Source organism: Podarcis pityusensis (genome assembly GCF_964106645.2).
Source record: "Podarcis pityusensis genome assembly, chromosome: Z".
Classification (NCBI taxonomy): Eukaryota; Metazoa; Chordata; class Lepidosauria; order Squamata; family Lacertidae; genus Podarcis; species Podarcis pityusensis.
This window is the reverse complement of record NC_138044.1, coordinates 12908252-12932641: the sequence shown is the minus strand read 5'-3', so window position 1 is coordinate 12932641 and position 24390 is coordinate 12908252. Positions and strand designations below refer to the sequence as shown.

At 44.8% G+C, this 24390-nt stretch overlaps 1 protein-coding gene across 1 annotated transcript in view; it reads right to left on the bottom strand.

Annotated features, from left to right (window-relative positions):
* LOC308467925 (discoidin domain-containing receptor 2-like) overlaps nt 1-24390 on the bottom strand; it is a 50878-nt gene that overhangs the window by 4935 nt on the left and 21553 nt on the right. The window contains exons 12-20 of the mRNA XM_080989687.1: nt 23826-24070; nt 22582-22703; nt 21092-21289; nt 19892-20126; nt 16431-16580; nt 4165-4247; nt 3135-3243; nt 2052-2186; nt 1457-1564 (exon numbers count right to left, since the gene is read on the bottom strand). Coding sequence (XP_080845813.1) covers nt 1457-1564; nt 2052-2186; nt 3135-3243; nt 4165-4247; nt 16431-16580; nt 19892-20126; nt 21092-21289; nt 22582-22703; nt 23826-24070 — 1385 coding nt within the window. The remainder of the gene's footprint in view (nt 1-1456; nt 1565-2051; nt 2187-3134; nt 3244-4164; nt 4248-16430; nt 16581-19891; nt 20127-21091; nt 21290-22581; nt 22704-23825; nt 24071-24390) is intronic.

Genomic DNA, 24390 nt, shown 5'->3' with positions numbered 1-24390 from the left:
TATTTTTCCAGTAAGTTTTGCCATTTCTGCATATTCCATGAGTTTTTGTATTCATTCTTCTTTTGCTGGGTCTTCTTCTTCTTTCCATTTTGGGTCAAGTAACATTCTTGCCGCTGTAGTTGCCTGCGTGAATAAATTTCCATACAGCTTGGCTAGTTCTGACCCTAAAATGAGCATTACAAGCCAGAGGAGTGCAGTGTCAACTACTGACTGTTATTTGGGATCCTGAGAACAAATACATGTTAATGGGCCCTCTCTTGGAAGCCTCTCATTTATGGAATACTCTTGCTGAGGGAGGAGTTCCTGGCTCCAACCTTGTCATTGATTTGGCACTATTTTTGATTTCCCAGGCATTGGGGCAATGCCTATTATTTGCTATTGTACTGTTCAATTTGTGTTTTGCAACGCTTACGTGACTTTATTGTATGTTATTGGTTGTAAAGCAAAGTATTCATTTAACAAACCTTAACAACAACAACAATTTTCTCTCTTCTGGCTTTGCTCATCCATCTATCTCTCTATCTCTGTCTATCTATCTATCTATCTATCTATCTATCTATCATCAGCATAAGGGGCACCAGCTGAATGCAAGAATGGTTTGGAGTAAGGCAGACCTGGCTGTGGGTCGTGAAGGCCGCTCCCTGCAAAGCCCTTTCCACCTGGCCTAGGGGGCGGGGCCCACACTCACTAGCCCTACTGAAGAGGCTCCTCATGAGATCGGAGGAACATCACCCAGCTATTGTTTTATTGTTTTACTGATTTAATATGCTGTAAACTGCTTTGAGATTTTTTATTAAAAATATAAAGCGGTATAGAAATTTAAAAATAAAAATAAATAAACAAATACTCTGCAGTTTGTGCAGCCATAGGTGGCCATGCCAATTCTAGCATGAGGAATGGCAGGCAGGCACAGGCAAGCTACTTAACAGAGGGGAGAGCAAGCCACTGGACGAAGTGACTACCCCCTCCCTTCTTTAAAAAGGCATAGAGCAAGAGAGGAGGGGCTTCGGTCAAGGAGGATGAGCAAGGATGGGAGCCCCTAGCAAATCCCTCTACAGAAAGTGCCAAAACGATTTACAGCCAGAGTGAAAATGCAATCAAAAACATATACAAGCATGTTTAAAAAAATACTCAAAATGCAAACATCCAATAATTGATGATGGCCAAAAGTCCAAAAAAAGAAAAGGTGCTTTTGTCTGTTGCAAAACAATTACAAAATTGGTGCCAGATGGGACAATTTTGTAAACAGGGAACCTCCCCGACAAGCTTTATTTCTACATGCAAGGTTGTTGGGGGAGGGGAGTTGTACAGGAGAACATTCCAGCATGTGAGCCCCACCCCTCTCCTTTACCAAAGTAGTTCAGCCCAGAAGCATGCTGACTCCCTTTGGGGAAAACTAGCCCCATCACAGCAGAAGAACATCACCCCTTTTATCTGCGGAGTCAGAAAGTTCTACCTTGGCCTGGCCTAGGAAGTCTTTTTCTTCTAGCTCTTCCACGTCCTGCTTTGGGGGCTTGAAGATCTCCCCCTGAGGGACACTCCGGGGTTCCAAGAAGAGATGTTCCTAGGACAGGGCAGGTTTAGGGTAGACTATTCACAACAGGGTTATCTTTTCTTGGATATACACATTTACCTGAAGATGCAGAAAGGAAGTTCATCTTGTCTAGGCTCCTGCCTTGCAGAGGAAACTCCTCTGTGTAAAGAGTTGCCAGAGGGCAGTTTTCTCTTTCATGGGTGGGGAACCTCAGGCCCAGGGGCCATATGTGGCCCTCCAAGCGTCTCCACCTGGCCCTTGAAACTCCCCAAATGCCACACCCCTCGCTGGCCTCTCTTTGCACCTCCCTTGAGTGTTTTTCTTTGGCTGGAATGTGTCCTTGAACTCCAGCAGAGCCTCTTGCTTGTCTGGATGGAGAGATGTGAGTGGGCAAAAAAAGGGCATCTGGAGACGCCCTGTGTGTGTGTCGGCCTCTGCTAAGCAACCTCTTCCTTGGAAGGTGGATCTACACTACCAGGAAAAACCGACTTCCTCAGGTTAATGCAGCAAATCATACCTGCACTTGCTTCAGAGCACTATCAAGGTGGTGGATTTGACCCTTTGGGGTCTCTCCAGCAGCCTCCTTCAGTGTTTGCTGAGCATCCTGCCACTGTCCAAGACGGCAGTGAGCCGCAGCAGTGTTGTACGCCACCTGCAGACCACACAAGAAATAACATTTCTGCTGGATGCAAGCCTCAGACATTACACTGGATTCTTCAGCAGGAAGGAAAGTCCTCAGTTACCAACTTTGTAAGACCTCTAAATAGTAAACTCTATCATTACACAGGTTTCATGGCATAGAATCGTAGGGTTGCATCCAGTGCTAATCTTACTCAGAGCAGACCAGTCAAATACCACTTGTTGGAAGATCACAAGAAAGATCTAGTTGCAACCACACTTTCCCTATACATGATCCCGATACATGAGTTCTGTGGCACCCTGTCTCTGACAGTGGAAGTGGAACATAGCCATTTGTGGCTAGTAGCCACTGGTAGCCTTATCCTCTTCTTTGAATTTGTCTAATCCTCTTTTAAAGCCATCCAAGCTGGCCACCATCACTACTTCCTGTAGGAGTTCCCCCTCACAGAGTTACAATTTCCAGAATGGTTTAACAATCAATCGCTCTTCATGGGGATCTCTGAGAATTGTAGCTCTGTGTGGGGAATGTGTAGGGGGGGGGGTGTTAGAAGTCTCGGCATCCTGAACAAACTACACTTCCCAGGATCCTTTTGGCTAATCCCTGACAGTTCAAAGTGGTATGCTACTGCTTTCCAGAATGGTAAGTCCATGTCCCAGGGGATTCTGGGGGTACATGTGCATATGTTTATTTGTACCGTTCAGCTTCTGTGTACACAGGTACACAGACTGTTTGGGCAAGCTGTGAAGGGAGGGGTAGAGGAAGTATGAGAGGATAGGTTATGAAAGGGGAGGTGTGAGGTGAAGGAAGTGTAAAAGGAGGGGGGATTGGCCAGGTGTAGAGGAAGGGGGGTTGGCAAAGGGGTTGGTGAGCAGAGCAAGCAGGGGCAGCAGTCCCTAGTTACGTCTATTATGGACTGCTTTGCTGAGTCATCATCGTATGATGCTCTTAACATCACCTTACCTCCCAGGCACACAACACAAACTTCAGACCCAGCTGCTTATAATCAATGCAGGGGTTCTTCCTGAGGTGCAGCAGGGCAAGCCTGAAATCATTCAGGGCTTCTTCATATCTGGCAGGGGAAGAAAACAACAATGTCTGTGTTTAGGAAAGTAAAAATACTGAGATCAGGAAAAGAATTGCACTGTTATTGCTGTTAGATATAGCCTAGGTGTGAGGAGCCCCCGTGGGGTCTGAGGACCCTCCAGACCTCCCCGTTTGGCCAACATCCCCTTAACCATGCCCACCTACCCCCCCCCCCGATGACATATGTGCACAAAACAGGATTGCAGAGACAGAGCCAGATTTACAGAAGCCATCCAGGTTTCTGATTTGATTCTGGAATGTCCCACTTTTCCTTCATCAGAGAAATGTTGGAGCATATGGTGTGCAAGCCTCAAGCCAAGGAGATAAGTAACTATACATCCTTTAGAAGACATCTGAAGGCAGCTCTGTACAGGGAAGTTATTTTAATGTTTTATTGTGATTTTTATATATGTTGTAAGCCGCCTAGAGTGGCTGGATGGAGCAACCCAGTCCAATGGGTGGAGCATAAATCATAAAGTTAGTAGTAGTAGTAGTAGTAGTAGTATGGAATCGGACATCCCTATTTTCATTGGAGAAACGCTGGAGGGCATGGGATTGAACTCCACTTTCCAGTTTACAGAATCCACAGGATCTCTGTTTCTCCTCTCTACATTTAACAAACCCCCTATTTATCAGAAATTCAACAGATGAACATTTTTCTGGCATGGAGTGAAGCTGGAGGTAGCTGAGTTCTCTCCACCATTCCACTGCTGTTAAAAGGTGGAGGGGCTCCACTTAAGAAAAAGGTGGCAACTTGACATCAGTTTCTGCCCCACATATGCTGCATAGCTTGGCTGGTTGTTTGCCTTCCTTTCCCCTGCTTGTGCGCTGGATTCATTCTGGCTCCTATAATATTTGTGTGAGCTCAATTATTGTACCCTTTGACAGTGAAACAGCAGACACTCACCTCTCCAGCAACAGGTAAGAATATCCTCTCTGGAAGAAACCCACAGCTAAGCAATTGTCTTTGGAAATGGATTGGTCAAATGCCTGGAGGCAGAAAAATAACGTTAAGGTTGCCAGATTTCTTTTTTTACTCCTGTGCTTTTTAACAGCAGGAGAAATTCAGCAAGAAATGCTTTTTTCCTGGCACAGAGATGAAACAATGAGAAAAGGCATCACTTGTTTGCTTATACTGGGTGTCAGGCTGTTTACAGGCAGAGAAATAGAGCCAGCCATAAAAAGTTGACAGCTTTTTCTCAGCAGGGCAAAATGCATTTTGAGCATGTTGTTTGATTTGGTTTGATATAAGGAGAATTCCCTGGATGTCTAGATCCAGATTTGGGGCAAGTACTCCCTGGTGAGAGAGCACATGCAGTGATTTAAAATCTCAAAACATGCAGCAAAGTAAAGTGTGGAAATGCAGGATGTTAGACGTTTAAAATATCCCCTTCTAAGTTGCTACAATAGGGACGCGGGTGGCGCTGTGGGTTAAACTACAGAGCCTAGGACTTGCCGATCAGAAGGTCAGGGGTCTAAATCCCCGTGACGGGTGAGCTCCTGTTGCTCGGTCCCTGCTCCTGCCAACCTAGCAATTCAAAAGCATGTCAAAGTGCAAGTAGATAAATAGGTCTGGCGGGAAGGTAAACGGCATTTCCGTTCGCTGCTCTGGTTCGCCAGAAGTGGCTTAGTCATGCTGGCCACATGACCCAGAAGCTGTACGCCGGCTCCCTCGGCCAATAAAGCGAGATGAGTGCCGCAACCCCAGAGTTGGCCATGACTGGACCTAATGGTCAGGGGCCCCTTTACCTTTTACCTTAAGTTGCTACAAAAGCTCCCCACACTCCTTAGCATATGCGATATGTTTGGTAAGATAAATATGATTTACTTACAAAACTATTCAAAGATCAGATTCATGTGCTTTTCCATACAGCAGCAAGAAAGCCAGGCAGCAAAACTTAAGGTAAAGGTAAAGGGACCCCTGACCATTAGGTCCAGTCGTGGCCGACTCTGGGGTTGTGGCGCTCATCTCGCTATATTGGCCGAGGGAGCCGGCGTACAGCTTCCGGGTCATGTGGCCAGCATGACTAAGCCGCTTCTGGCGAATCAGAGCAGCACACGAAAACGCCGTTTACCTTCCTGCCTATTTATCTACTTGCACTTTGACATGCTTTCGAACTGCTAGGTGGGCAGGAGCTGGGACCAAACAACAGGAGCTCACCCCGTCACGGGGATTCGAACCACCGACCTTCTGATCAGCAAGTCCTAGGCTCTGTGGTTTAACCCACAGCGCCACCCGCGTCCCCTGCAGCAAAACTTAGGTTAGTTCTAAAAAGGTAAATGTTTCTAAATCATTTGCATAGAAACACAGAGATGGCTTGTTAAAGCCATACTGTAGAAGCTTTGAGCATTCAGCTTAGGCACCCTTACTGGAAGAGTTAACATGGTGGGGGGAAATGGTGGAATGTAGGAAAACAAAGAGTTTGGTAGCCCTTCCTTCCAGCCTGAAGGGGTGTGACCTAGTTAAGTCAGGTAGTACTCTATGTTTTTAACTCCTTCATGCATTAATTATAGTTAAGCATGTTGGTTATATTAGGTGAGATATTTCCCACAGAGAAAGGGACTGCAGCTCAATGACTTTGAACCCACTTGCTTTGCACATGGATGGGACGGGGTTCAAAATTGACACCTGACATCTCCAGTGAAAAAAGCGGGCGGTGAGGAGATCCCAAGTAGCAATAGCGAAGGAAAAGTCATATTTTTGACCAAGACCCCAGAAAGCTGCTGCCAATCAGAGTAGGCGACACTGGTCTAGATGGACAGATATTCTGACCTGCTGGCATAACACAGCTTCCTATGCAGGAACCAAGTATGAACTAGCTCAGCCCACCTTCCCAAGCTTGGTAATTCCGAGACAGAAATGCAATGTCTCTTCCGGAATTTGTTACCTTAAGCTATTGCTGCACTGAGAGGCTAATTCTGTTTTTGCTTGCAAAGTAGGTCAGGAATTCTTCCAGGGATAAAGCATTAAGGAAGGAACTTGCAAAGTCATTGTTTCTTCTGTAAAAAGGTACTCCACTGAGGCTTAACTAAGGTTGGACAAATCAATCAATTTCAGTTTCTAATCTTTCCAACCTTTAGTTCAGTTTGCCAAATTTCTGGATCAGTTTGCAGATTTTTTTAAAAAAATGTTCTCATGAAAATTGGGCAGCTTTGTACACATTTCTGCCAACATGCACCTCTCTTTTTTTGCAAGTGATGTCCTCTAATATTTTTGTATGTTATTTTCACTAATACTTTCATTACGTGCTCTTATGGCTGGAGAACTACATCACAAAATTTGGTGCAAATATTTGTGCATGTGAATTAGGTATCTTTGCATTAAAATGAAAACTGAACCAAATTTCTTTCCGTCCCTAGGCTTAGCCATACCAGAACACTTTTTCTGTTTTGGGCTTCTTGTATTCTGCCTCACCAGTCTCAATGGGCACTAGCTAGTTCTGGAATCTGAGGCATGTTGCTGACTCATTCGTTCTGGGAATTGCTAAATTTGTTCAACAGTTGCTTCCTGCTGTGGTAACCTGGTTCTCCAGGAAGTGCTGAATATGAATATCGTTTGTTCTCCCCACAATACTTTTTATACCTGCATTGATTTACTTTATGTGAGCGAACTTCACATGTTACATTCCTTACGTGCACAGTTTAAATACTTCTTTCCTCCCACAAGTGTATACCTATTTATTTATATTTTTTTAGTGTCATAGTGCAACCCTTATTTATTTATTTAACAACATTTGCAGCAGACCACTTATTTGATTTTTTTAAAAATCACATGCCTCTAAGCCAGGGGTTGGTAAACTAAAGTCCGCGGACTGGATCAGCTCCACCTGGGTCGTAAATCCGGCCCGTGCCCCATGCCACAAAGCCAGAACCTGCCGCGAAGCCGAGACTCCCGGTGACGGCAACGGGAAGAAGAAGCCGAGCGGCAGTGGCTCTGCCACTTAATTGCTGTGCCTGGTTTACCTCAGCGTGGCGCAGGGACATCTCTGCCAATCAAATGCTGCGCCTAGTTTACCTCAGTGGTGTTTGATTGGCAGAGACGTCCCCACGCCGCACTGAGGTAAATCAGGCACGGTGTCTGATTGGCAGAGCTGCCGCCGCTCAGCCTCTTCTTCCCATCGCAAGGAGGCAAGGCAGCACCCACCACCGGCTCCGGCTCCTTCCGCCTCGCCACCTCCAGACAGTGGACCGGCCCGCTACTAGAAAAAATTGCTGACCCCCTGCTCTAAGCGATTTACAATGGGCAATCTAAAACTGTCATTTAAAAATACCAGTTAAGAGAAGCATGGAAAACTAGTGAACATACATTTTAAAAATATAATAAAATCAGCAGCCGTAAAGCCGTTATGCATAATAAAAACACACGTAAAAATTGGTCATTAAAATGACATGCCTGGGTAGGTTTGCAGAAGTAAACAAAACAAAAAAGTACAGTGGTACCTCGGTTTACAAACTTAATCTGTTCCGGAAGTCCGTTATTAAACCAAAACTGTTCTTAAACCGAGGTGCACTTTCCCTAATGAGACCTCACGCCGCCGGTGCCCTTCCACCATTCGGATTCCGTTCTTAGACTGAGGTAAAGTTCTCAAACCGGGACACTACCGGTTTTGCGGAGTTCGTAAACCGAATCGTTCTTTAACTGGACTGTTCTTAAACCGAGGTACCACTGTATTTAACAATTGTTGAAAACAATATAGTGAAGACCTAATCTACCTCACAGGGTTGTTGTAAGGATAAAATGGCAAGGGGGGCTGCCACTTGAACTCACTGGAGGAAAGTTGGGATATGAATGTAATAAATAAGCAGATAAAATATATATATCATCAATACATATGAATATGCCATACAGGCAGGTCTGGCTCTGGGTTTGAGAGGCCCAGGAGCAAAGTGTGCTCTAGTGGGCTATACACGGATGATTTTCTTGGTGGTGTCAGTATTGGTGGCTAAAGGACTGCCATCTTCATTTCCCACAATGCTCTGGAGCGCCCAATCTACTGCCACCCCATGACGTTGTGGGAAATTAAAACAGAGGTAGACCAGCCTTTTTCAGCTTGGTGACTTCAGGATGCTTTGGACTACAACTCCAGTCAGCGCAGACAGTTCTGAGTTGTGTGTATGCTCCATGGAAAACCTGAGTTCGAACCTGTCATGTGTGAAATGGTCTTAACACCTACCTCCAGAGCTTGCTCCAGGTCTCCCCTTGAAAGATGCAGGCAGCCAATGTTGAAGCTGATCTTTGAAGGAGGGTTTTCAATGCTGCAGAAGATGTGTAAGGCAGATTCCCAGCTGCCCTTCTCTAGAGCTAAAACTCCTTTGTTCCAATGCCTGACCAGGTTACTGTAAGCCATTGTCCTTCCAGTATGAGAGGAAGCAATCTGATTTGGAAGGCCTAGCTCTTTAAAGCTTGCTCAGACTATGTGCTGTTCGGCTTTGCTTCCAGAGACAAGCAGACCAGGAAGTTGAGCATCTCTCTCTCTCTCTCTCTCTCTTTTGGTCCCAACTAACCTTTATTGCTCAAACAGGGAAATACAGGCAGAGGAGGAGCCACTCTGGCAGCAGGTCAGTTTATAGACAAAGTCTTTTCTGTGCAGAGTCTGGGCAAACAACAAACCCTCTGTCCCAACTTTTTTATCATTAGGTGCACTGTCTCTTTTTCCTTATCACAATGTCCAGGTCTGTAGTAAGAACTGGAATTTATGAAGTAATATTAAAGGAGAACCTTTGACCAGGTGTAAAGTGCCTTCATCTCCATGGACTACAACCTTTACTGCCCTTGAGCCATTTAGAAGAAATGCAGATTTTCTGTGTCCCTTCTCCATCCGCCCTGTCCCCATTTCCATTCCCAAATCCTGTTGAATAAATGGGATTAAGATCAGGAGTTAATTATAGACTGCTGTGAGCTATTCCGCCTACATCAATGACCAGTGAAATGTGGCTCTTGCTAGCTGCTCCACTCTATAACTAATCAACTGCATTTTGCACTAACTGGAGCTTCCATGCCATCTTCAAGGGCAGCCCCAGGTAGAGCACTTTACAGTAGTCCAGAGCATGAATTACTATGGCCAATCTAAGAATGGCCATATGTGGCAAACCAGCCCATAGCTGGTCAAAGACACTCTGCACCAGCAAAGGCCTTTGAGCCTCTGGTGACAAAGCTGTATCTAGGACATGGGTGGGGAACATTTTTCAGCCCGATGGCTGCATTCTTAATAGGGTCCTTAATGGGGTATAAACCTTGTCAGGTGTCAAATGATGCCAACCTCTAGTCCCTTCCTTCTGGTCCCTGGGGTGTCACTTGTCCCTGTTTTTGGCCTTATGGCCTTCTTAAATTTTTTTGTGAGAATCGGACACTTAGATAAAGAATGAACCTATATTCATCTTCGAAATGTTGGGAACTATAAAGAATGACTGTTTATTTACCGTATTTAATTTATATACTGCCCTTCCTCTGAAAGGGTTCCATATCTATGAAGAAAGACCCTGGTGAGACCCCAATGCACCGGTCTCAGAGGGGCTGCCTGCTGCATCTTTGCAAGATTCTCTGCTCTTCTGCCTCCTTCTGCTCAGCATCTATCAGAGACAGTCATTCTGCCTCATCTCTGCATCAAGTTGGGTGTGAATGGAGCATTCAGTCACTGCAGGTACCAGGATGCAGCAGAAATTTGAGGAATGCTGGGAAAAGTTAAGGAAAGGGAATGCCTTGGCCCAGATGAGCCTCCCTGTACTCTGAGATCATCTGACAAAGGGATTTTGTTCTAATTACCTTCCTGTCTAAAAATGTACATTGTTAAGTCTCACTTTTCTCAAGGGCCTCAAAAAGGCACTTCAGCAGAATTTTTTGCAATGCAGAAACACACTAAAGTATGATCAATGAAGGCTGAAATGTGATGTACACTTCTTTGACAGTAAGCCCCACTGAACTCAAGCGGCACTTGCTTCTGAGTAAGCATGCGTAGGATTGCACTGTAAAGTCACTGGAATGAAAAGTGTTAAAGAAATTGTTCTATGGGTTTTTGGTTGGTTGATTGATTTGTATGTATGCAGTAGTTCAAATAAGAGAATACAGCTCTCCTAACAACTCTCAGTGGAAGACAGGATTGCCTAGCGTGCTCTGGTCCATGGGGTCACGAAGAGTTGGACACGACTAAACAACAACAACAACTCTCAGCTCCCTTAACATCATCATCATCATCATCTTAACAAACTACAACTCCCTGAATTCTCTGGGGGAAGCCATGACCATTTAGAGTGGAATTGTAGTGCTTTAAATGTGGGGTAGGAATGTGACCTAAGATGGCCCTAACCACCCATTGGAACGGCACGATGCTTATCTGTGTCGCAGCAGACATCATAGTAAAAGCTTTCCATCCTGGGTGAGAGGAAGAATGACTCTTCTATGATAGCCTCAGTCACACATTGGTACTGCACCCTGATATGGGTACATATCACAAGCAGACATCACAGGAAAAGTGTTGCCTCCTGTGTGAGAGAGAACAGGGAATGCCTTCTCTAAGATAGCGCTAGGCCACCTGTTGGCTTGGACGATGATGTGTCAATGCATCACATGAGCCCACGTGAGAGAAGAGGCAATCCCTCCTGTGTGAGAAACTGGGTGATGCCTCTTCCAAGATGGCATCTACTGAGGGTAGCCAAAAGAAACAAGGGCAAAGTTAGCATAAAAAATGGCATATGCCAATTTCTATAGATGTCAGTTTAGAATTATAATGAAGGGGGTTTGGCTAGATTTGCCTGAGATCCTTTCCAACAATTTCATGATTCTTGGATGCCTCCAAACAGAAGACAGACCTTTCAGGTTTTATACACAGTTGCATTAATCATACTGTTTTCTTTCTTTCTTTCTTAGCAACTTTCTAATTAGTCTGGACACAATTTTTGTTGATGAAATGTTTTAAATTCATTAATTTGACTGATTAATCAATTAAATGTTTGTGGGCTCTCTCAAAAACCAGCTCAATGCATTTGGTTTTGCAATCCCATTGGGAATCACGGGAAATTAATCTCACAAATTGCAGAAACAGGGAGAGAAAAGAAACCAACAGAATTTATTGGTCATTTGTCAATGTAAAAAAAACAAAATGAAACAAACAAGACAAAAACAAGCCTCCATGGCAAAGGTGTGTGATTGCAAAGGAGATGCTGGTTAAATTCATATATATTATATTATGTACACATCTGAATGCCATTTCTAAATACAATATGTACACAGTCATACAACAGCCGAAACAAACAACATAAATCTGAGCTTGGTTAGCAAAAAATAAGGCAGCAGTGGGGAGAGAGAGAGAGGCCTTGTTTGAGGGAACTATATGTGCTCTGGGACAAAATGGCTGATATATCCACAGTTTCGAACTTCAAGTAACACGGGAAGAAGGTGTCCCAATTCAGGCTGCCCTCAAAAGATGAGGCAAAAGGTGCTCTCTCAACAAAATCCTTCATTCCTATCTTCTGTCGCTGGGTTGTGCACTAGAAAGGCCTGGCTGCACCCTGCCTTGGTCATTTGCTGGGTCATTTGCAACATTTAACCTAGCAACTGACTCCTAAAATGGCCAGAGGACTATAGGATCAAAAGCAAGAACATCCTGGCCTGTTCCTACAGCCTACAGTTGTAGAACAGATGACCTTCCAGATGTTGCACTGCAACACCCATCAGCCCTTAGACAGCACAACCAGTGGTCAGGAACAATGGATGTTGTAGTCCAGCAACACCTGGAGGACCAGACGTTCCCCATCCCTGGAGAAATCAGCCAGTGAGGCTTCCCTTACCATCTCCTATGCATGTCACAGCAGAACAAGCCGCTGTTCAAGGCAGAGGAGAATGGGGACCCTACCTGTTTCTCACATGGCCAGGGATTTAAGATAGCCAGTGGTGATACCCCCAAAATGTATGGCAAAGTTCTCTCCAGTGCCAAAGCTCCTTTGCCATACATTTTTGGTGGAAGAGCACCTGGTTGGAGTCTCTAAGGCTTCATGTTCAATCCGTCACATCTCCAGTTCTCAGTGCTGGGAAAGATTTCCTTAACACCACTGCACAGCCACTGTAGACATACTAGGCTAGAGCAGGGATGGGGAACCTATTGTCATCCATATGTTATTGGACTTGAACTTGCATCAGCCGGCATAGCTAAAAAATCAGGGATGATGGGTGTTATAGTCCAGCAGCTTCTGGAGGGCATCCCTCCCCTGTCCCCAGGCTAGAGAGAGCCCTGTAGTCAGGCCTAGTAGAAGGTAGTTCCTTTATAGCTGTTAGTTTTGTCATTTCCATGACAGCTGGGGTAAAAAAACAGGACTTCGACCCAAACTAGTATTTTACATGGTAAAACAAGTCCAGCGGGATCCAATGACTAGAAACCAGATGGTTGTCATTCTGACTGTAGGAAAGCCATTAAAAATCCTCCCTATAAAATGGAAATTCATATGGCTACTTCATATGGCTGTTGTGACAACCGCTGTAGGGAGCGGGAAGCACAGAGGACAATAATAATACCACATTGGGAAGGGGAGTGGCACAACTAGTGAATTTTCCATGTGAACATCTCACTTAACATCAAGCGGGTGATGGCACGGGCACCCATAGCATGCCATGGAATGTTTGCTAACATTTCTAACTTCAGGGGGGAAGGCTCAGTCATGGAATGTTGAAAATCAATACACTTGCTGCTAGGAAAGTGGTTTGGGGGTTTTCTGGTGCAGAGGGGAACTTCACACCAGAGTTAGGGAGAAAAGCAGCTGTGTAGTGCTGAGGGGGAATCTAGGGAGGTGAGACGCTTGAGAACGGCTGAAAGCCCGAGTTTTAGCAGTAGGGGGAGCTAAAAGATGGGGAGGAACAACATCACACATAGGAGTGAAATGAGAAAAAATTGGCTGAAATTTCACATTCAGAATGATGAGACAAAAATATTTGGTCTCCAGTTTAACACACCAAGATAAAAAGCCAAGCCTGAGAAGCACTGAAATTGCTTCAGAGGCTCTGAGAGCCATGTCCAGAGGAGCAGATGCAAAAACAGCAAAGAATCTTGTGGCACTTTAAAGACTAACATAAGCATAAGCCTTTGTAGACTACAGACCACAAGTTCATCAGTTGCATGAAGGTGTCATCCTGAGTTTTAAGCATATTTCCCACACAGTTTGAGAGGTGTGGGGGTTGTAAAAAGTGAGGTCGGAGGGAAATGAAAAAGTACAGACAGTGATAATCATGTTCTTAACAGTAGCAATTCACTAAACAGTTCTTGACAACACAGAAATCCTGGCATTGGCAAGCACATATAATGTGCTAAAGATCCTTTTGTCCAATATTTCAAGCACTGGATGACGCGAGCTCTAGTCCACAAAAGCTTATGCCATATAAAGACTCTTTGTTGTTCTAAGATTTAGGACAGGGTGGAGCTGGAGGGTGGTGTTATAGGGCAGGAGGGGCCACCAAGAGCAATGAAGATAAGCCACTGCTGCTTAGGAAGGACAGGTTCCCATAGTCAAATCTGGTTGGCTATTGTGTGAGTTCCAGAAAGGATCACAATGGGCAAACCCATTTACTTGCATTCAATATGTGCATGACCGCACATATGTGCATCGGCCCAAACCCGGAAGTAACCTAAGAAGTCACAAAAAGGGGCGGAATGGGGTGTTTGCAGGCTTTTTCAGTGGTGTTTCAATTATAAGCGATTTCACGGATGCACACAGTGCCTCGGAACGTAACCCTCGCGTAAATGGGAGGTTGCCTGTGCTTATAATATGCCATCAACAACCCAGACTGCAGTCATTTCCAAAAACCTCTTTGCTACTTAACAATGCTACAGTCAATTATATATCTGATGCTCAGGTTATCTGAATTCCAGTTATCCCCAAATTTCTGGCTCCCTGAATATACTGCTGCAGTTCGTAATAATCTTCTTTTCCTAGGGGGTGAGGGCTTTTCGAAAGCTGCTTCTTCAACCCCCACCCACCCCTTTCTTTTTGGATTGCAAACCATTTGGTGCCCCTAACACTCTCACCCACCCCAAAAAGTGAGAGGTTACACAACCCCCTTCCGTTGGAGATTAGTTGTCTCCCCTGCCCCCATGATTAAGCCCCAGGTTTCACTTTTAATTCCCTTTTGGTGCCTTAATAAAGTGGTATCTGGAGACAGAGGGAGGTTCATTTACAGCATACATTTAAAACACATTTAAAGCACATGACTTCCCCCCAAATAATCCTGGGAACTGCAGTTGGTCAAGGAATGGCAGCCCTGTAAGGGCTAAACTACAATTCCCAGGATTCATTCAAAGGAAGTCAAGTGATTTAAATGTGCTTCAGTTGTATGGTGTGGATGCAACCAGATATCTATGTCAGTCCATTTTGGCAACAAGTGCATTAGCACACAAGGCATCAGCATCATCATGACAGTAGTAACAGTGTCCACTATTTCCCCCTAAAAGATCCTCCACCACAAAAAAGACCTCTATTTACCAGAGAGCCCTCAGTGACCTTCCTTTGACCATTAACATTCTTTCGCCCCTTTTTAAAACAATTTTAAAAATCCAGTGTGTAAGAATTCACACACGTACACCCTCCCTGCGAACATGCAGTCACAACAACCTCCCTCAAACCCCTGAAAATGAAGCTGTGCAACTCTTTGCTATTGTTCTGGTCACAAATGGCTGCCCTCCTGTTCCTTGTAGGATTCCTTCAGGGAGAACAACGCACCAACATGACTTCCAGGAAGAGTGAACACACCCCTGAAGAACTGAGCTTTCCTGACAGGTGGAATAAACCCCAACTGTGTTTTGAATATAGCAGTTGCTGGGAATCACGAGTGCGGAAAGCGCTGTTGTGCTCAGGTCCCGCTTCCACCACGCTTTCCACTGGGGCATCTGGTTGGCCGTTGTGAGGATACTGGATTAATGGGCCACTGGCCTGGCCAACCAACAGGACTCTTCTTATAGTCTTCAAAGAGAGTGTTTTTTGCCACTTTTGTGAGGAGAAGAGGAGAATGGGCTGATACAAATACCCTCTCCAGGAAGGAAGGCCCATGAGAAGATGTTTCCTCAGCCCAGAGAGTCTCTTGGCCATGGCTGGGGGAGGCAGCAGCTGCCATGGCTGCCTCCTTGGAGCAGAGGTCCCAGGAAGTGGATTTTTACTAAGGCAGTGAAGCCCCCTCAAGTGCGACTGTATTTCTTTGGTCATGGCAAACGCCCATGCAAACTCTGTGGTACAATACGCAGCAGAAAGGGCACGTCACACCCAGTTCCAAAGGAATCCCAAGAGATAACCACCCCAGCTGTCGCCTCAGTTGTCTGTTGAAATCCACCAGGTTTCAAACAATGTGGCAAGGGAGCACAACCAAAATGCTAGGATGTTTTAGGCCAAGAAGAGGCAGGTGGGTATCTTGACTGTGTCCCTCGGGTCAAATGCTACCGTCCATTTGCTCCACCAGAAAGAGGTGGATGGCCTCAAATGCTGGGCGATCTTTGATGTCACGGCTCCAGCATTTCATCATCAAGGAGAACAGAGGATTGGGGCACAGGGGCGGCTGAGTCAGATAGACCTGTGTGAGCAGGAAAAGAAGAGTGAGGGTGGCGAGGGATTTTGGAACCACAGATTTCTGGGCTGAGCTGAAGATGCTACCCATCTAGTTACTCTTTAATGGACTGTTGCTGTTTTACTGGTTTTAATTTGTATATATATCTCCATCCTACATAAATAAATGTAGAACTCATAGGCTTTGGCTTGGAGCTCTTTCTCCAGTGAGCAGCAGCTGGCTGTGATTCGGAAGTAACAGGAAGAGGTAATAGTAGCCAGAACCACTCACAGCATCACACACAGGAAGAGGAAATAATGATTTCCTCGCCTCTTAAGCAACCCAACCTCTGGCTTTGGAGCCCATCCTCCAGAGTGGATCAGAAGCCAATAAAAGAAGAGAAAGAGGTGGCACACAGGAGAAGAGGAGACACTGATTTCCCCCCTCTGATCTCAGAGCCATTCCTCCAGGGAATAGCTCTTGGATGTGATTAAAAACTGAGGAAGTGAGAGAAGAAGGTACCAAGCAAGGCTCACACACCACCAGCAGCACATACAAGAGAAGAAACCAGCTTCCCACCCTCTTCAGCCCAACATGTAAAGCACCAGCATCAAAAGGATGTGCAGGTTCCCACCATGCAGAACATCTGTTTTGGGTACCTGTCGGCCTTGGTCTCGGAAGAACTCCCCCGTGTTCTCAATGACCTGCTCATCAGAGAGCCAGCTGTAAGGCTGCTCCTTGCACAGTGTGAACATCTCCCATAATGTCACACCAAAAGCCCAGACGTCGCTGGCTGTGGTGAACTTGCCCTATGAGGAAAGAGAAGAAGGCCACAGTGTCAGAAGACCATGGCAGTGTGCACATCCCTCCCCACCACTAAGAATCCTGGGAACTGTAGTTTACCCCTCACAGAGCTACAGTTCTCAGCACCCTTAACAAAATATAGTTCCTAGGATTCTTCTGGAGGGAAAATGTGCTTTACATCTATGGTGTGTGCACAGCCTATATCAAGACTGAGCTACTTTTGGCCCTTGGTTGGGAGTTGTCATTGCCACAAACCCTAAACCTAGGCAACAAAGTCACACCATAAATAGCATTAGTGCGCAGATCCCCCATCAGTCACTAGCTTTCCTCAAGACCTCCCTGCTGCAGATTTGATGCATCTAATCAAGAGATTTAGATGCAGTTTAGCAGCCATTACCTCTCCCTAGGACTGCCAGGGAATTGTTGTTCGGGTGGGGCCCCCCGCTAGTGATCTCCAATAGATAATTCTCAACTACACTACAAATCCCAGGATCCTCTGAGGGAGCAAAACAGTTGCAGTCGTATATAACGAAGTTAAGTTCATAGGGCAGCAGACATGAGGCGAAAACCTTCAAAGCAGGGCTGGTAAAGGGTGTGGGCAGGGGAGAATTCCAAGGGCCAGACAGAGAGGCTTGGAGGGCCATGTTCACCCCCTATGCCTGAAGCTCCTCCCCAATCCTGTCTTAAGAGAGAGAGAGAGATAACTCAAGTGGAAAGTGGTCACTTTCAGCTCTGGGAATTATCCTGAAGGTATCTCGGTTAACTGGCACATTATTAGATGTTAGGATATAATCAATGGTGCTAGTAAATCCTCTGGGGGAGATAAAATTAAAATAACCCTCTTGATCCCCTTGACCGTGCCCATTGCATAACAAAAGGTTATGCTTTATTATAAGTTCACAAAGATGTTTCCCAGCGCGATTAGGGGTGGTGTCCATTGCTGCCCTCTGACAGATTTCAGGTTCGTCCTCCAAGTTTAGACCAGATATTATTGTATTTTGTGGGGAAACAAGGCCGATCCGGGCATTGAAGTCACCTCCCAAGATAAACCGAGGGTTAGGTGACAGAGAGTCTATACTTTTGAGTAGTTGATCAAGTTTATCCCAATATGATCTCAGTTCCCCACAAGACTTTACTGGAGGTATATACACACATATGCAATAAGTATTTTTCAGGAGACTATCAGAAAGGGACAACACTAAAAAATTAGGGGTGGACAACGAGGGACACTGTTGAATTGATACATTAAGAGAGGTTGACACCAGCACCGCCAGCCCCCCACTAGGCCTTCCATACTTTACAGTTTTAAGAGCTGGTTGAGTGTAACTTGTAAAACCCTGTAATTCAACCATAGTGCCCTCTTTTGCCCAGGTTTCTTGAAGAAAGATGATATCATGTGTTTGTAGATAAGAACAGAAATCACTGTCTTGGATCTTGTTCGTCCACCCTGTTACATTCCATGAGAGGAGTTTAATTGTTTTACAATGATTTACTCTTAGTCAATTGTTGGCCGATGTGCTCTTGGAGTTTACCAGTTTTTGAGGCAACAGGTTATTGCTAATGCTAGTGGAATAATCCAGATGTTCGATTATTTCAGTCGTCGTACATAAAGTGCTCACATTTGTAATCACTGGGCCTTTTCTTTGCAAATTGTTTGCCAATGGGGATTTCTTGGGTGTATTTCCTGACTCCTCCTCTTCTAAATATCTCATCTTTGTCCAATACTCTGGTGGTTCTATAGTTATCATTCTGTTGTGGCCATTGGATCTATTATCAATCTCTGCCTCCGGTTCTTTAATCTCTTTCAATGTCTGGCTCATAAGATCAAGCCTCTTGATAACTGTTTGTTGCTCTTCCTGAGGGACATTCCTAAAGGAGCTGAGAAAATCCTCTTCCAAAGGATTTACAGAGTGCTCAGATTCCTGAAGATGATTGTCTAGAGGAATCGGCTGTTCCTTTTGGCTCACCTGGTTATTTTGATGTTGGGCATGATCCTGCGGATTCAACTCAGGCATGTTTGTTTCCTCCCCACCTGCCAAGTTTTTTTGTGATGTTATTACTTCCATTGGGGGTCCAGGCTTTGGTTTTGTGAGCCCCTCTGAAGCAGCAGTCCTCATCTTACATAAGGGTGCAACAATGGAATTGCAAAATACCCGGGCTGGAAAAACTCCTCTGCTTGACAATCTGAATTTCAGCTTGTGAATCAGTGAGGGCAGTCTAGTAGAGGAAAAAGTTAACATATTTTTTTGGCTTTGATTTGTGGTGCTCAAGAGTTCAGTCTTAACGAGGTCGATCTCTGTAAGTCCCATGCCAAGTAAGTCTGATAAATGTTGTTTGGAACGCTGGGCACCTTTCCAGCTAGGAGTTTGATCTGGCCTTCCACAAATTGTCATGCAGATCTTTTTTGGTTGGAAGATTAAATAAGAAGAGTTTGTTTTAAGAGCCTCTGCACGTTCTATGTTGAGCTTAGGGGTCTGCTCTTGTTGTCACCAATTTCCTTTGGTACGATGGTGTTCTGTTGATGCCTGCTTGTTATTAACTGATAAACTGTGGACCTCTTTGGATAACTGGGTTATTTGAGAGGCAATACATCTAATTTGCTGGAAGATATGCTCAACCGTTCTTGCAATTAGAGTTAATTGGGTGCTCTCCCTACTTGTTATTCCTTCCTCTCTGAGGAACACAGGATCAGCTTGCCCCATTGCTGGATCCAGTTCCACGCTCTCACCTTGAATACTCTTCCCACACTCACAATCATCTTCAAGAGGAGAAAACCGTTTTTTTGTGGAACTGTAAAAGCAGATTTGCTTAAAAAGTCCTCTATTTTAGATTGTTTGGGAACCGGTGAGAGAGCTACATCCTCTGGGTCCCTGTGGCGTTTACTAGCAGGCATAGCGTCACCGTGGGGAGTAAACAAGGAGAGGTTTCCCCAAACAAAAAAGAGAGAAAAGAATAGAAAGTGCTCAGTTTGTTCAATTTAAGAGCTTCTCTGTGCGGAGGCTGCCAGGAGTTTCAGGAACAAGGTATAGAAGGGAGTTGGCGGTTAATAGCTAGCAGCTGGCGGCCTGCCCAGGATGCTTCACAGAACTTGCCCAGGATGTCTCCCACAGCATAGACAAGAAGGTGCTGCCAGAATCTCAGTAAGTTAAAACGTAGAGAAGTAAAAAAGGAAAAACTACTTCCCTGGGTGGCAGTCAACCCCTGTTATCTGCGGAGCTCCGAAGCCTGCCTGCCAAGCCGTCGCCATCTTGGCTTCACTCCCAATCCTGTCTTAAATACATTTGCAACAACAGCAGAGAGATATTGTGCCTCTTACCAGCAGGATGCTTTCCCAGGCCATCCAGCGGATTGGCAGCACAGCCCGGCCCTGGATCCGGTAGTAGTCGCCACTGTACAGGTTCCTGCTCATGCCGAAATCGGCAATCTTAATGGTGTAATTGTTCCCAACCAAGCAGTTGCGTGTGGCCAAGTCCCGGTGCACAAAGTTCAGGGAGGCCAAGTACTTCATGCCAGAGGCAATTTGGGTAGCCATGAGCAGGAGGTGGAGGCAACTGAGAAATGAAGAGAAAGGCGAGATAATCAAGGGAAGATCTTTTAGAATCCCACCAAACCTCTGCCATATCTGCAGGTCAAGAAGGGCAAATCTGTCGATTTCAGTTTCTCTCTTTTCTCATCATAAATTCAGTTCTCCACACCTACAAATATAGGTGTGGAATACTGTATATATATATATTCCTTGTGAAAATTATTTGGCATTTTAATGCCAATTTCTCTCAATATGCATGATTTTTGGTATGCAATTTTGCCCCATACACTCTGTATTTTTGTTGAAAGCTGCCCAGAGTGGCTAGGCAAGGTATAAGAAATATATTATTATTTTTATTATTATTATTATTATTATTATGAAATTCCATGTATGATATTTTAAGTAATACATGCATTTATCTGCACACTTGGGTAAAATGCATTTTTGTACCCATCAGTTGGCTGGGGGGTTGCACTGCAAAATCTGGAGGAACTCAAATCTCCCCAAAGTTGGCTGTGTTTCAGTTCCTGCATTGTTTTAGAGTGAGCATTTTGCAGGCTTACCTTGAAATGTGAACGGAATTGAATTTCTCTCCTATCTGTAGCCACGAGGGCTATATCCAGCCTCCACCTCCACAGTTAGCACTATGTGGTGGGGAAGGATGTGCACTTGCCACTAAATACCAGTAGCTGGGCTCCCCACAGGCATTTTGTTGGCTACAGTGGGCTTCATTCTGTCTAATGGCAGGGTTGACTCTATTGGCCATGATTGCTATATGCAGCCTCCACATCTGGAATCAGTATGCCACAAAACACTAGTAGCTATTTCCCTTATAGCTTGCTTGTGGGCTTCCCAAAGGCCAATTTGGCCACTGTGGGCAGCAGCATGGTGGCCTAGTCAGGCCATTGGTCTGGCCCAGCAGGAACAGCACAAGGGGGGGCCTCCCCGCTCTTCTCTCCCCCCGGCCCGCTGTCCCTTCCCCTCCATCACCTAACACAGGGAATGTTGTTGGAGAGTGTGAAGGTGCTTCTGCTCTGGCGTTGCAGCAGGAACTGGTGGAGATCCCCGTTCTCCATGTACTCGGTGATCATGCACAGCGGATCGTCCCTCACGCACACACCCAGCAGGCGGATGATGTTTGGGTCCTTCAGCCGGGACATGATCTTGATCTCCTTCAGGAAATCGTTCCTTGGAACAAGGAAAGGACACGTAAAGAGAGTAAGCCAGTCACCTGATGAAAGACATCTTAAGTCAATTTATCAATGTGTTTTAGCCAATTAAGAGACTGCTCAACATACTAATTGTCACCTATACAATTGTCTCAAGGCAATGTTTAACAAAAACTGCAAACAACAGCTAAAAATACACACAAAAGTAAGTACATTTGAAACAAAACTAAAACCACGCAAAATGTAAACAGCTTTGGAATTTTTCGTAAACCACTTTGCTTTGAGCTTTTTTACATTCAAGAGGTGTATAAATTTTTATGAAACAAAAGATAGATACTAATGACAAAGACTAGTTTTTCAATCTGGGAAAGTCTGTCAGAACAAATATATCTTATTTTCGGAGGTGGGTGGTGGGTGGGATGTAACTATTTACACAAGTTCTGGGAGCAGGTTGCTCAGCTGAAAGGACCACCTTTCCCCATATAAACCAACCCAGGCTCTGTGTTCATCATCTGAGGTGCTTCTTCTTGTGCATCCTCCAAAAGCAGTCCAGAGGGAGGCAATCCAAGAACGGGCCTTTTCGGCAGTGGCTCCCTATTTGTGGAATGCTCTCCCCAGGGAGGTTCATCTGGTGCCTTCATTATACATCTTTAGGCACCAGGGGTAAACATTCCTCTTTAGACCGTTGGCTGATTAATATTCTACAGCCTTTTTAATGTGTTTGTGGGAGTTATTGTTTTTGTTGTTTTCGTTTTAACTATTTATTTGTGCTTTTACCTTGCTTTCTTATCCTGTGGACCACCCTGAAATCTTATGAAGGGCCGCATATAAGTCCAATAAATAAACAAACAAACAAATAAAATATGAGCTTATTTGGTAACATTCATGATTATTTAATATGTTTGGTACAAATATGAACTATGGGGTCTCTTTTACACCACTCATTCTTTTTAATGCTTTCCATGATTTTTATTTTATTACCCTGTAATTTATTCTTCCTGCTTTTATGATTGCTTTTATTATTGCTTTTAGGGTTAGGGTTTTCTCTTTGTTTGAATAATTTTAAATACATATATATTCAATTGTTTCTGGAAAATGCAGTTGGTGGGTCCCCGTTGTTTCTCAACAGGAATTACGTTCCCACAGAATAGGGGCAGCCACACTAAAACCACTGCTCAGAGTTACTGCAGAGCAGGCTTCTGAGATCTTTGGAACTTGCAGCAGCAATAACAAGTAAATGGATTTCTCCCAAACCCCCATCCCTCATGAGAGCAGACTCTCTCTGGAATTGGCACCACAGCTTGTGCTCACCTGGCTGTCTTGGTGACATTGGCTCTCAGCATCTTTACAGCTACCAGAACTGCCTGGCTGGAGGCTTCTGAGGAAGCACGACCCAAGAATTCCAGGAGACCATCAGCTTCACACAGGTGGACCTTCGTGGGAAAGGACAAAACCAATTTTAGAGTACCGTAATTGTCAAGCAGAGATGGAGAGAAGTAGACTCCTCTCAATGCCCTATCCATACCGTCCATTTTACCCACAAGCATGTTAGGTGCGTATTAGAGCAGGAAGCTAATTAACTCTCTTGGAATCTACCTGAAGAATAATTCTTAGACTATTTGGAGATAATGGCAAAGGCTAAATCTAGCTAGGAGGGTCCAGGGTGCAAAAGAGTCCAGTAGTTGTTCACAGTTGTTCTGTCGGCTATTTTTCCAGACCCTGTTCCTTAATCACTACTGCTCCAATGTGTGTGCTCTACGGATATAAGGAGGCAGAGATTTCCAGAGTTTGTCGCTGTCAGCACTGTTTCTGTTCCACTACGGTTCAGCTTCTGCTAAATCCTATGTTACTTGTCATGCAATTCGCAAAGGTTAAAATGAGCGTAATTAATTTCAATGCATTTCAGTGAAAGAGGGGCATCAAAAACAATGCAGAAAGTAATGCAATTATTTCTGTAGTGTTTGTGGATTAAAAAACAACGATGATTGTGGATATTGCTTGTGTCCCCTTGAGTGATTTCTGTTCCTGACCTCAGACGAATATGTGCAATGTGGCAAATTCTATTCACCGTTATTGTTTCCAGGGGAATTCTCTGACAACCTTCATATGTACTCTGCACTAATTCGGCACACATGCAACCCAAATTCTGCACCAAGAAAATCTGGACTCTGAGACATGAATAAATTATGTGAATAGAGCAGATTTGCTCCCCGCCCCGCCCCCCCGGTGGTTATTCTGCTAGTGATAAGGAGTTAGGGACAGGGATCACAGCTTCACCCCAACCATTGGGCATGAGATTCAGCTACCCTTCTGTCTGGCTGCGAGGATTTCTCTCTCACCCTTTTAAGGACTAGAAAGCTGCTCTCTTTCAAGAAGAGCTGGCATTTGCAAGAATAATGATCTCTGAGCAGGCTATAATCCTCAGGGTTCTTTTTCTGCTCTTTGGGGAAATGCAGCTTGCACAGCCTTGTCAACTGGCAGCCCTCAAGCCAAATGGTGCCAGCTTTTCTCATACCTGGTTTGAAGTATATCTGGAAAAAGGAATAAACACACACCTCCCCAAACTGCCCTTCTCCCAGCTTTTCCTTGAGCCGCAGCTGCTGCCTTGGGAACTCAGCCACTGTGATGTCCTTCTTGGTCAACGAGTCCACTGTGATGGCTGGCACGGCGTATGTGTTGTTTCCCGTGACGCCCTGCAGGCTAACAATGTCTGTCTCTGCATAGTGGGGGACGTTGTTCTGGAATCCCTGGTGAGGGGTGCACTTGGTGATGTCTGGCTCGGCATAGTCACCGCTACATGCTAGAACAACAAAAAGGAGGGTTGGCAGATGAAGACGTTGGACTTTTTGGAGCTGGCCGACCTTACTGGAAGAATCCGCGATCAGAAAGAGGAACATCAAGAAGACTGGAAGAAATTGAAGGAATATTTAGCTAGATATCATAATATAACATAAGTTGAAATACTCGCAAGTACTAAATTGGCCTAGGATTAAAGCATGTTGAATTGTATAATACTATGGATTGAGAATATTATGAAAAGGAAGGAAGATAGCAATTTGAACAAGTTAATTTTATTAGAAAGTGGATATTGGAAAACTGCTATAATGACATTTATTGAAA